The 12,181-nt window shown below is 58.5% G+C and overlaps 1 protein-coding gene across 10 annotated transcripts in view; it reads left to right on the plus strand.

Moving 5' to 3' along the window:
- The window catches only part of HSPG2 (heparan sulfate proteoglycan 2), a 99,254-nt gene that overhangs the window by 42,691 nt on the left and 44,382 nt on the right, over positions 1 to 12,181 (plus strand). For 7 of the 10 annotated variants that reach the window (XM_070510736.1, XM_070510738.1, XM_070510741.1 and 4 more), the window contains 20 exons: positions 1,884 to 2,015; positions 2,183 to 2,327; positions 2,418 to 2,569; positions 2,665 to 2,811; positions 5,142 to 5,305; positions 5,810 to 5,989; positions 6,082 to 6,278; positions 6,387 to 6,534; positions 7,231 to 7,358; positions 7,721 to 7,807; positions 7,894 to 7,952; positions 8,117 to 8,184; positions 9,056 to 9,217; positions 9,334 to 9,510; positions 9,732 to 9,911; positions 10,033 to 10,151; positions 10,772 to 10,883; positions 11,061 to 11,174; positions 11,258 to 11,385; positions 11,769 to 11,855. In XM_070510736.1, the coding sequence (XP_070366837.1) occupies positions 1,884 to 2,015; positions 2,183 to 2,327; positions 2,418 to 2,569; positions 2,665 to 2,811; positions 5,142 to 5,305; positions 5,810 to 5,989; positions 6,082 to 6,278; positions 6,387 to 6,534; positions 7,231 to 7,358; positions 7,721 to 7,807; positions 7,894 to 7,952; positions 8,117 to 8,184; positions 9,056 to 9,217; positions 9,334 to 9,510; positions 9,732 to 9,911; positions 10,033 to 10,151; positions 10,772 to 10,883; positions 11,061 to 11,174; positions 11,258 to 11,385; positions 11,769 to 11,855 (2,686 nt within the window). The remainder of the gene's footprint in view (positions 1 to 1,883; positions 2,016 to 2,182; positions 2,328 to 2,417; positions 2,570 to 2,664; positions 2,812 to 5,141; positions 5,306 to 5,809; positions 5,990 to 6,081; positions 6,279 to 6,386; positions 6,535 to 7,230; positions 7,359 to 7,720; positions 7,808 to 7,893; positions 7,953 to 8,116; positions 8,185 to 9,055; positions 9,218 to 9,333; positions 9,511 to 9,731; positions 9,912 to 10,032; positions 10,152 to 10,771; positions 10,884 to 11,060; positions 11,175 to 11,257; positions 11,386 to 11,768; positions 11,856 to 12,181) is intronic. The other 3 variants (XM_070510739.1, XM_070510742.1, XM_044769953.2) reach the window with 1 other exon arrangement.

A 12,181-nucleotide genomic window follows, 5' to 3' on the forward strand; every position in this document is an offset into this window, starting at 1 on the left:
CAGGTTTGTTTGCTCTCCCCGGCTGAGTGGTGAAGGCTCTCGGGACAAACTTTAAGGTTTATCTCTCTCTCTGACCCCAGCAGTGAGGAACCTTGGCCCTGAGCTGGCCTTGGTAGCAAGCAGTGTGGCTGGACTGCCTGTGGTTAATCTCTCTATTTGTCTTCTTTATTTTGTTACCACTAATCTTCTCCTTGTTATTTATGCTTGTGTGGGGGTCAGAGGAGTAGAGAGGGCTTCATACACCGGGTCCCTTGATGTATGTATGAGTAAAAACGTTCCCCCTACTGGGCTACAGGTTTTTCATCCACAGCTGGTTCTGAGATATTTGCTCCTCCATCTCCCCAGCTCTTCATCCATCTATGCATTCAGCTATCCATTGTCCATCTGTCCATCCATCCATCTGTCCAACATCTTTCCCCTCTCCCATCCATCTATCTACCCACTCATTCATCCAACTATCCATCCATTCATTGTCTGTCTGCACAGCTCTTCGTATATTTGTCCACTCGTCTATCTGACAACCTTCCTCCTGTCCATTTTGCCATCCATTCTATCATCCATCCATCCGTGGTCCATCTTTCCAGCTCTCCATCCATCCGTCTATTCATATAGCCAACATCTTTCCTCCTTCCTATCCAGCTATCCAACCAGCTATCTACCCGTTTCCTATCCACCCACATAATCAGTGTTATGGACATTATGACAGTTAAATGGGTGAGGCTGGAGAGTCAGAGACCATATAGAGTAGCCTCTTGTGTGTTGTCCTGTGAGGTGAAGCCTGGGGCTCGTTAGTCCAAGATCAAGGATCATCTTCCCATTTCTCTGTAATCGTGGGTCACCTGTCCGAGTGTAGGTTGACGTCCCTGCTGTCCTCCACTCCAGCTTCTCCTCCTTGCCTCCCCTCACCTTCCCCGCTCTGCGGCAAACACAGGCAGCATTATGCCGGAGACTGGCCGAGTTTTATGACGTCTTTCCGTCGTTCTAAGCTTGCTTGACAACAGGCTCCTGGGCAGAGAGAAAGTCATTGAGGGCTTTAGTTGAAACGCCCTTCTCAGAGGCCTCTGCTGGGGAAGAGTCCAAGGGAGGCCGAGCCCTCATTTAGAGAACACAGAACAGAGGACGTGAAAGCTGAGTGGCCTTGGGGGCTCGGAGGGTGTTGGGACAGAAGCATCTGAGGTAGTGTCAGTAGATAGCTGCCTCCTGGCCTCTGCTCGGTTCCTTCTCTGTGGACATGTGGCCTCCACTCCTGTACCACTCTGCCTTTTCCATCCTTGTCTGTGTGTCTGTCTCAAGCTCAGTCTCTCTGAGGAGGAATGCCAGTCACCATCTACTAGAGATGCCACCTGAGGCCCAGCCCTGGGGCCAGGCCAACTGCAGGCCTCTGGCCAGTCCATAGGCCTCAGGTCATGCGTCACCCCTAGGCCAGTGAGAGGGGTACAGAGCAGCATGGTCCAAGCTGTGGCAGGCCCCTTGCAAGGCCTTTCTGGGAGAGAGAGCTGCCCCAGGTGTCACCCGGTGTCCAGAGACACTGGCCACTTTGCCTGTGCCTCTGACAGGGTTCTATGCTTCCAGGGGAGGCTGAATGTGGGAGGAACCAAGGGACTGTGATGTGCCAGGTATAACTGGCACACAGGTGGAGTGAATGGTGGCGGCAGGGTAATGTGACAGGCTGTTTGATGGCTGACTGGTGGCCGTGACGCTGTGGGTAGTGTTGTGGCAGCAGTGTCTGGGCCTGGCCAGGGCAGCGGTGTGTCTTGTGGGTGAAATGGGAGAATGACCCTGGGGAAGATGGACAGGGTGGGCTGTTGGGCATTGGTACGGACTGGGCATGGTCCTCTGTGAGGGCAGTGCCTGCTGCCCACACTACCTGGCTCTGTCCCCAGCTGCCAAGCGCCCCGAGGACGTATGCGGGCCCACGCAGTTCCGCTGTGTCTCCACGAACACGTGCATCCCGGCCAGCTTCCACTGTGACGAGGAGAGCGACTGTCCCGACCGCAGCGATGAGTTTGGCTGCAGTGAGCAGGGAGCTGGGGGGGCGAGCTGGGGGCCCTGGGCCGGGTTCCTGGCGCCCCTTTCCATGGTCTCAGCCTCTACTCTCCCCCTGCCTGGCTCCTTGGAGCCACTCCCCCTACTCCTTCTCTTTTTGCCCCTCACACCCCTCACTCCTGCTCTGGTCTCCCAGTGCCCCCCCAGGTGGTGACCCCTCCCCAGGAGTCGATCCAGGCTTCCCGGGGCCAAACAGTCACCTTCACCTGTGTGGCCATGGGCGTCCCCACCCCTATCATCAACTGGAGGCTGAACTGGGGCCACATCCCCTCTCATCCCAGGTGCTGCTCTGGGCCCGGCAGGGGTTGGGGAGGTAGGGGAGGCTGGCCAGTGGCCCAGGGCTGACCTCGCCTCTGTCTCGGGCCCACCAGGGTGACAGTGACCAGCGAAGGAGGCCGTGGCACACTGACCATTCGCGACGTGAAGGAGGCAGACCAGGGTGCCTACACCTGTGAGGCCATGAATGCCCGAGGCATGGTGTTCGGCATCCCTGACGGGGTCCTGGAGCTCATTCCACAGCGAGGTACAGCTGGCGGGTGGGCGGGTGGATGACGAGCTGGGGGTGGAGCCGGGGCCACCTGCCAAGCCGGCTGCAGCCACTCCTGTGCCGCCCGGCAGGGCCCTGCCCCGACGGACACTTCTACCTGGAGCACAGCGCCTCCTGCCTGCCCTGCTTCTGTTTTGGCGTCACCAGCGTGTGCCAGAGCAGCCAGCGCTACCGAGACCAGATCCGGCTGCACTTTGACCAGCCCAATGACTTCAAGGGTGCGTTGGCGGGCGGGCGGGGGGGCGGGCGCTGTGGTGGGCCGGAGGCAGGCCCCAGGCTCCAGTGGGCTCAGAGAGGGCAGATGTGGGAGCACAGCAGGCGCTGGACAGATGGGGCCAGGCTCCAGGATGGACTCAGCTGGGCCCTGTAAGAAGAGTTTGTTTTCAGGAGAAAACAAACATTTTTTAGGAAAAGCCAAATCCACACTTGATATTTGCCCGCTCCGGGTTATGAAGACGATGAGCACTGGGCCAGATTCCTGGCTCAAATCCTGACCCTGACCCTTCCTGCCTGTGTGCCCTTAGTCAAGTGACTATCCTGTGTCTCAGTTTTGTCATCTACAAAATGGGGATAAAATAATAACTACCTCCCAGGTTGTTGTAGGGACTTCATAGGTTAATAGAAGCCACTCAGAATAGTGCTTGGTCCGTGGTAAGGGCCCAGTAAGTATTCCCTAATGTCCTCATCATCCTCATCATCCTAATCCTGAGAGATGAGAGGTGCCAGTGTCCCCAGATCACAAGAGCCCAGGCTTTGGCATCTTCTTAGCTGACCTCTAGCTGCACCAGTTACTGCTGTGTGACTTTGGGCAACTCTCTTGGCTTCTCTGAACCTGTTTTCCCAAACATAAAGGCAAGCAGTTGGACTCAGTTCTCTGGCTCTGAGAGGCAAAATGGCATGGACCCAGACATCAGACGGACCTGGGTTCAAGTCCCAGCTCTGTCATTTACCACCTGACGTCAGCAGCCCCTCATCTCATTTCCTTCATCACAGAGGATTAAATGCATGGAGAGGGCTTAGCTCCTTACACAGGAAGCACTCGGCAAATGTTGCCTATTTTGTGCCTTCTTTGGTTGAGGAACCTCAAAGTGACTCTTATAAAGCAAAGTTACCTTCCGGAGTTGTCCCTCAGTATATTTAGAATAATATTGGCCACGGCCACCATTGGTTAAGCCCTCAGTCAGCACTGTGGCTTGACTCAAATAGTCATTGAATGGCCAGTAGTCCTTGCAAGGTCAGGGCTGGTTTCACTGCTTTCAGATGAGGATCAGAGGCTCCAAGAGGTTGTGGGGCTTCCCTGGGGTCACACAGCTGTTTAGAGGCAGAACTGGAACCCAGGCCTGGCTGGAATCAGAATGGTCAGCGTGGACAGGGATTGCAGGATGAGCAGGTGGCCTGTGCATGGATGGTGACCAGGATAGAGGGGGCCTGAAAACATCCATGGAAGGGAGGGAGGAAGGAAGGCCTGGGGTGGTGTGGTCCGGTCGTGGGGACTATGCGTGGCCATTCTGCAGACGAGGGGCTGGACCCTCGATGGTTGCAGGGGTTACATCTAGGATCAAGACAAAACGCTATTGGCAGACGTAGACTCAGCGTAAGGAAGAACTTTCTAAGAGTCAAAACTGCCCAGAGTTGGGAGGGTCTGCCTTTGAAAGTAGTGAGCTCCCCGTTCCCTTAGAGCTGTCTGAGGTGGTAGTCACCAGCCACGTGTGCTATTTAAATTTCAATAAATTAATTCATTTCCTCAGCCGCACTGGCCACATTTCAAGTGCTCAGGAGCCACATGTGGCTGGTGGCTACCGTGTTGGAGGGTAGAGATAGAACATTGCCGTCATCACACCAAGTTCTCTTGGAGGGTTGGTGCTGCCCTGGAGACCTGGGAGGATGCTGGAGAGAGAATTCCTGTGTGTGTGTGTGTGTGTGTGTGTGCAGGAGAGGGTTGGACTAGATGACCCGTCATAACAGCAACAACAGCTAACCGGTTTTTGAGTACTTCCTGTGTACCACAATCCGTTTTAACCATTTTATATCACTTGGCTCATTTTGTCTTCCCAGTAACCCTGTGAGGCAAGCCACTCTCACCCCTGTTTTACAGAACAGTAAAACTGAGGCCTTTGCCCAGACTCGCACATCTGGAGGGTGGTGGAACCAGGACCTGAGCCTGTTCCTCAGCCCTGTGTAGCTCACTACTGCCCGCTGAGGGCTGTTCCAACCCTGACAGTCCATGGTTCTCTTAGCAAGCAAAAGGCTCTGAGAAGTCCTGCTGCAAAGACTCCCCTGCCCTTTCTTTGAGCCTGTGTTTCCCGAATGGTTCCCAGCCGCCATTCTGCAGGCACCGGCCTTCCCCAGAGTAGGCTTTGAGAAATGCAGCTCCAAAACTTCAGGGGGAAAAAGATCTTTGCTTTTTTTTGACTTTGTGTGAGACTAAAGTTCTCTCTACGTCAAACTTCTCCCAGAACTTTCTCGTCTTTCTGGGTTACCCTCCTCAAGGTGGGTGTCCCAGGAGGCACGCACTGCAGCCCTCACCCCTCCCTCCTGCCCCCCGCAGGCGTGAACGTGACGATGCCCGCGCAGCCCGGCATGCCGCCCCTCTCCTCCACACAGCTGCAGATCGACACTGTTCTGCAGGAGTTCCAGCTGGTCGACCTGTCCCGACGCTTCCTGGTCCACGACTCTTTCTGGGCTCTGCCTGAACAGTTTCTGGGTAACAAGGTGAGAGGCCGGGTGGCCGCCCTGGATGGGGAAGGGCCAGGCGCTCCTCGCATGCCCGTCAGGACCTGCCTGGGCTCCCCTCCCTCTGAAGCTTGCGGGCAGCAGGGCAGACTCAGCTCTGAGGAGAGGTGTGGTCATGCCCCAGCACAGCCGCCTGCGGGCAGTGGCTCGTTCCTCCAGGGCGGGGTCTCCCCACTCTCAGGTTGGGAGGAATGCTGACTTGACTTTGGAAAGCCATGCCGGACCACTCCCCCACACCTGGGTGGTATTCCGTGCTCTCCTCGGGCTTCCCTGGGCACCTCTGGCCCAGCATTATCATACTCCCGCTTACGTCAGACTGAGTACCCCAAGGCAGTGCCCAGGTCCCACCCGTCTCTGGGTCCCTGTGCCCAGCTCTGTGCCAGGCACACAGTGAGCATCAGGTACGCAGAGTGAGGGACGATGGGCGACTGGACACAGTGGGCATCACGCCTGCCCTGCCCTCATGTGCCCTGTCTCGGCCAGGTGGACTCCTACGGTGGCTCCCTGCGCTACAAGGTGCGCTATGAGCTGGCGCGTGGCACGCTGGAGCCAGTGCAGCGTCCGGACGTGGTCCTCGTGGGCGCCGGGTATCGCCTGCTCTCCCGAGGCCACACACCCACCCAGCCCGGTGCTCTGAACCAGCGCCAAGTCCAATTCTCTGAGGTAGGCGTGCCTGAGCCCCAGGGGCTGGGGGTGACGGGGGTGCAGGCTGGGCAGGTGCTGACGTGTGACCTCCCCGCCTTGGTCCCATGCAGGAGCACTGGGTCCATGAGTCTGGCCAGCCAGTGCAGCGGGCAGAGCTGCTGCAGGTGCTCCAGAGCCTGGAGGCCGTGCTCATCCAGACCGTGTACAACACCAAGATGGCCAGCGTCGGGCTGAGTGACATCACCATGGATACCACTGTCACCCATGCCACCAGCCACGGACGTGCGCACAGTGTAGAGGAGTGCAGGTGCCTGATCTGGTGGGGCTGGGGACCACAGAGACCCTGGCAAGGGTAGGGGACAAACAGCAGGGCCTCACGGTTCCTGCAGCCACTGACCTGGTCCTGTCCCCACAGATGTCCCATTGGCTATTCCGGCTTGTCCTGTGAGAGCTGTGATGCCCACTTCACCCGGGTGCCTGGTGGGCCCTACCTGGGCACGTGCTCCGGCTGCAACTGCAATGGCCATGCCAGCTCTTGCGACCCTGTATATGGTCACTGCCTGGTGAGTAGTGCCAGCTGGCTCTAGGGGCAGGGGGCAAGGGCAGGGTGGGAGGCCCAGGCTGAGGCTTCCTTGTACCCACAAGCTTAGCACAAGCCTCCAGAACGGCTGTCATGGCTGTCAGACAAGCGATCATGATCTGAATGCATTAACAGAAATATAATGTCCAGGTAAGGGAGGTGAAGATCCTGTTCCACCCTGGTCACGTCAATCCTGGAGAGCACCATGTAAAGCGTGGCCCTTAGCAGGGCAGCCCTAAGGGGAAGGAGCCTGTAATCAGACGTTATTTCTTAAGGAATAGCGGGGGTAACTGGGATTGTGGAGCTGACAGAAGAGGACGCTCGAGCAGGGAAAACTGGTGTCTCCAAACCCCTGAGGAGCTGTCAGGCTAGAAGGAACAGACTCCCGAAGGCAGAATTGGCCTCTAGGTGCAGATTGGAAGAGGGGGCAGGTTTAGGTCAGTATAAAGCAGGCATTTGGCACCTTCTGTGAGACAGGCTGCCACATGAGTTGATGAGTTTCCCGTCAGGATGTAGCTGGATGCTCCCTTGTCTGCCAAGCTGTGGAGTATTCAGTGTGAGGGGGAGGCTGAGCCACACAGCCTCAAAGGACCACCCTCAGGGAGCCCGTGGGGCCCAGCGTGGTCCTGCACTGGGGGCGGAGGGCTGCTCTCTAGAACCTAGAACCCTTTCCTCCCAGAATTGCCAGCACAACACGGAGGGGCCACAGTGCAACAAATGCAAGGCCGGCTTCTTTGGGGATGCCACAAAGGCCACAGCCACCGCTTGCCGGCCCTGCCCTTGCCCGCACATTGACGCCTCCCGCAGGTCAGACCCAGCTCGGGAGGGGGCAGACATGGTCGGGGGAGCGGGCAGGGCAGCAGGTGAGGGGCATACTCTGGGAGGAGGGAGGTGGGAGACCTGGGTTCACACCCTAACCTGGTCGCTGAATTGTTTATGCCTCTTGACCTGTCCAGGCCTCAGTTTCCTTTTCCATATAATGGGCCTTTTGTCTTCCTAGTGTTGCTCTGAGGCTGCAGATCAAGGATGGGCAGGCAGAGAGACGACATCATGCCTCGTAGCTAACTGTGTCCGTGTGGACAGCAGTCATTTCCCAGAGTGGGACTGTGAGACCTGGCCTGCCCATCGCTGCAGCCCTGCCCCATGTGCTGTCCACTTGATACCCACAGATTCTCAGACACCTGCTTCCTGGACACGGATGGCCAAGCCACATGTGACGCGTGTGCCCCGGGCTACACAGGCCGCCGCTGTGAGAGGTGAGGGAGAGCAGCGGGGCTGGGGGAAGCAGGCCCTACTGGGTGGAGGCATGGAAATGCCACTGACAACCCTCTCTCTCCCCCAGCTGTGCCCCTGGCTATGAGGGCAACCCCATCCAGCCGGGCGGGAAGTGCAGGCCCACCAGTGAGTATTGCAGCCTCCATCCCTCAGCGCCTTCCCAGGCAGCCCACCAGGCCCAGCACAAACCCCATGATCCGTGGGGAGGTGCCCTGCTCTGTCCCCCATCTGCCCAGACTATGTCTATCCCATTGCCACCAACCCAGCCAACACCCGCTTTGTGCCTGCAGACCAGGAGATTGTGCGCTGTGATGAGCGAGGCAGCCTGGGGACTTCTGGGCAGACCTGTCGCTGTAAGGTACGCATGCCCTCCCCTCGGCACTCCAGGGGCCTCGGGTCCCAGCACAGCTGGCAGAGGGAGGAAGGAGGCTCCATCCTCTCCACAGCTCCTTGCCAGTGGGTGGGGGCCTAGCTGGAGGGCCTGGCTGGCTGGTCTTCCCCCTCATGAGAGGTGGCCTGGCGTCAGGAAGGAACACTGGTTGGCGAGTCACGTGACCTGGGTTCATGTCTCAGATTCTTTGCTGATCATTCTTTGTGTGACCACTGTATCTGTAGTGTCCCTTTGCTTTTACCACACTTTAATTCTCACGTTGACGCAGTGATGTAGGTGTTAGCATCGCCAATTTACAGGTGAGGGAATGGAGGCTCAGAGGAGGGGAATCATTGGCATTAAGAGTGGGAGAGTCAAGTGTCAGTGGAAGAAGGAACTGGACAGATTTTGAAGTCAAGCGCTCCTCATCTTAAATCCCAGAGTGGATTAGCAAGCTGAGTGACCTTGTGTAAATCATTTCCCATCCCTGATCCTCGGTTTCCTCATGTGAAGCGTGGAGCTATCACTCTCAGGGTCCTTAGAGGAGTTAAAGGGATGATGGTTGAACAGAAACTAGCACAGTGCATGGAACACTCCATAAATAGTAGCAGGAATTATTTTAACCAAGTTGCTATGTTTCACATCTAATTGTATTTGTGAGCCCCCTAGCAACCAAAGAGAAAAGGGAAAAATGATTTGTTGCATAAGCTCCCATTAATTGGGAATTATTGTCCCCATGGTGGTGACCCCTCATACGTGTACTCTTTCCATAACTCCCCCTGGCCTTCGGTCCCCATCTAGAATGTGGATAGATTAGGCCGGAAGCTCCAGGCAGCCCCTCCCGTGGGCCACCCTGCAGCTCCCAGCTCTGTGCCTGCAGAACAACGTGGTGGGGCGCCTGTGCAATGAGTGTGTCGCTGGTTCCTTTCACCTGAGTGCCCACAACCCCGACGGCTGCCTCAAGTGCTTCTGCATGGGCGTCAGTCGCCAGTGCACCAGCTCCACCTGGAATCGCGCCCAGGTACCTCTGCGAGGCTGGTGGGTGGGCAAACAGGCGCGATGACGAGCCCAGGGCTGGGTGGACCAAGTGCCAGTCCCAGGCCACAGCCCCCATCCTGGCCTCTTCTCCCCTCCCAGGTGCATGGGGCCTCTGAGGAGCCCACTCAGTTCAGCCTGACCAACACCGCAGGCACCCACACCACCAGCGAGGGCATCTCATCACCCGTGCCTGGGGAGCTGGTCTTCTCCTCCTTCCACAACCTCCTCTCTGGACCCTACTTCTGGAGCCTCCCTTCTCGCTTCCGGGGGGACAAGGTGGGCAGGGGGTGGGAAGAAAATGGGAATTCTAGGCAGCAGGAACAGCACAGGCAAAGGCCTGGAAGCAGGAGTGTCATGTGCCTTTGGAGAAGAGGTGGAGAAGTGGCTGGAGCAGTGGGAGGCTGGAGCAGTGGGAGGCTGGAGCAGTGGGAGGCTGGAGCAGTGGCAGGGCCTGACAGTGGGGCCCCAGCTGAGTGCCTGTCCACCCTGCATCCCAGGTGACCTCCTATGGAGGAGAGCTGCGCTTCACAGTGACCCAGCAGCCCCAGCCTGGCTCCACGCCCCTGCACAGGCAGCCATTGGTGGTTCTGCAGGGCAATGGCATTGTCTTGGAGCATCACGTCTCCCGGGAGCCTAGCCCCGGCCAGCCCAGCACCTTCACCGTGCCCTTCCGGGAGGTGAGCAACACTGTGCCAGGAGCCTCCTGCGGGGAGGGGACAGGCCTCTGCTCCTCTCACACAGGGGTGTCAATATCCCAGGATGTCGGAGGCTGCAGCACATGTGTCCTTTCCTTGGCAGCAAGCATGGCAGCGGCCTGACGGACAGCCGGCCACGCGGGAGCACCTGCTGATGGCTCTGGCGGGCCTCGACACCCTCCTGATCCAGGCATCCTATACCCAGCGGCCAGCTGAGAGCAGGTGTCCGGGGCCGGGGCAGGAGGGAAGAAGGGGGCCTGAGGAGGCAGCTCCAGTCTGAGCTGTGTGATGTGGACCTGGGCTGCCAGCTCTACCACTGGCAGGCTGTGCAGCCTCTTTGTGCCTCATTTTCTCCATCTGTAAAATGGAGATTGTGACAGCACCTCCCTCACAGGGCTTCTCTTAGGTCCGGCTCCTATAGTCTGAGACGGGGATTGGGGTGCTCATGATACCCAGGGAGAACCTGGGAAGGAGGGATGGAGGGAAGGATGCAGGAGGGGACAGGAGCCTTGCAGGCAAGTGGTTTCAGGTCAAGACGAGCTCGGCCTCATCCCTGTGGAGCTCTGCAGAGTTGTCCTGCTTTGAGGCCAAGGGGCTTCTGTACCCTGGGTCAGTCTGCCATTGGTCACCCCAGGAGAGTAGGGTGGTCTGACCCCTCCAGGCAAGGAAGGCTCATTCTCTGGAGAAAGTTGCAGGTATAAGCCATTGGCAGCAGCTGAGGGAGGGACACCCAGCTGGGGAGCTGGACTGTTGGGAGGATTAGTGAGATAACCACGTGTCAGACTCCAGGGGTGCCTGGCACAGAGCGAGTGCTCATTCGTAGTGGGTCTTGTCACACCCAGGATCTCTGGTATCAGCATGGATGTGGCCGTGCCTGAGGACACCGGCCAGGACCCTGCGCTGGAAGTAGAGCAGTGTACCTGCCCACCTGGGTACCGTGGCCCATCCTGCCAGGTGAGCCCTGGGCCCCACCCACCTGTTCAGCCAGCTCCCTCCCTGGCGCTCCCTGGCCCCTCCTCCTTTAGCTGTCCCCACCTCCCCAGGCCCACCCCAGCCCCGCCACCCAGTGGTCCCTGCCCTGAATGGGCCCTGCTGAAGAAGACCCTTCCACTGCCATCTTCCTGCCCCCAGGACTGTGACACAGGCTACACACGCACACCCAGCGGCCTCTACCTGGGCACCTGTGAACGCTGCAGCTGCCATGGCCACACGGAGGTGTGTGAGCCCGAAACGGGTGCCTGCCAGGTGAGTCCCACCCCCCTTCCTTCCTACCCCGGGGATCTGTGGCCTCTAGGGGCCCAGCCTCAACCCACACTCTGCCCCTGCAGGGCTGCCAGCACCACACGGAGGGCCCTCGGTGTGAGCAGTGCCAGCCGGGGTACTATGGGGACGCTCAGCGGGGGACGCCAGAGGACTGCCAGCCATGCCCATGCCATGGAGCCCCTGCTGCTGGCCAGTGCGTCCAGCCCCTGCCTGTACCTGCCCTTTCCTGAATAGCCACCACCCTCTCCCAGACTCCCTTCCTCCCAGGCCGTTCTGAGGGGCAGTGGTTAAGTCCTGGCCTTGCCACTTCTGCACTGTCTTGCTCTGTACAAGATATGCTTCCTGCTCTAGGCCTCAATGTCCCCATCTGTGAAATGGTGCTAACGTTGTCCCCCACCTTGGCCCGGGTGTGAACCTTGAATGAGATGTGCACAGGAACCCTCAGCACCTTCCTGGCATATAGCTGGCACTCAGAACCCACTAGTTCACACGCCCATCCCTCCCCTCCCCTCTCCCCTGGGCCTGAAGGAAGAGCTGCTGCCCTTCTCACTGGAAATTTGCCCCCCACACTCTCAGGGCCACCCACACGTGCTTTCTGGACACGGACGGCCACGCCACCTGTGACGCGTGCTCCCCAGGCCACAGTGGGCGTCACTGTGAGAGGTGAGGCGGGCCGGGTGGGGAGCATGCAGGAGGGGCGACTCCTGGAGTCAGGCTGGGCCCAGCCCTCCTGACCGGGAGGCGCCAGAAGCCTCCCACTCTCCCCTTACACAGCCCCCTAAAGACAGTCAACTCCCCTCCCTGAGAGCCTAAATCTTTGGTGGCATTCGAGGCCCTCAGAGATCTAGGCCTGCAATTCACTGCCAACTGCCAGCATCCCCGGCCCCCACTCGCCAGGGTCTTCAGAAAACCCCTCATTCTTGCTGAAGGTCCTAGGTTTGAGGCCTGGTCTTTCTAACTCCCTGGCCTAGGGCAGTCCGTGCTCCTCT

This window comes from Equus asinus, chromosome 5 (genome assembly GCF_041296235.1).
Source record: "Equus asinus isolate D_3611 breed Donkey chromosome 5, EquAss-T2T_v2, whole genome shotgun sequence".
NCBI lineage: Eukaryota > Metazoa > Chordata > Mammalia > Perissodactyla > Equidae > Equus > Equus asinus.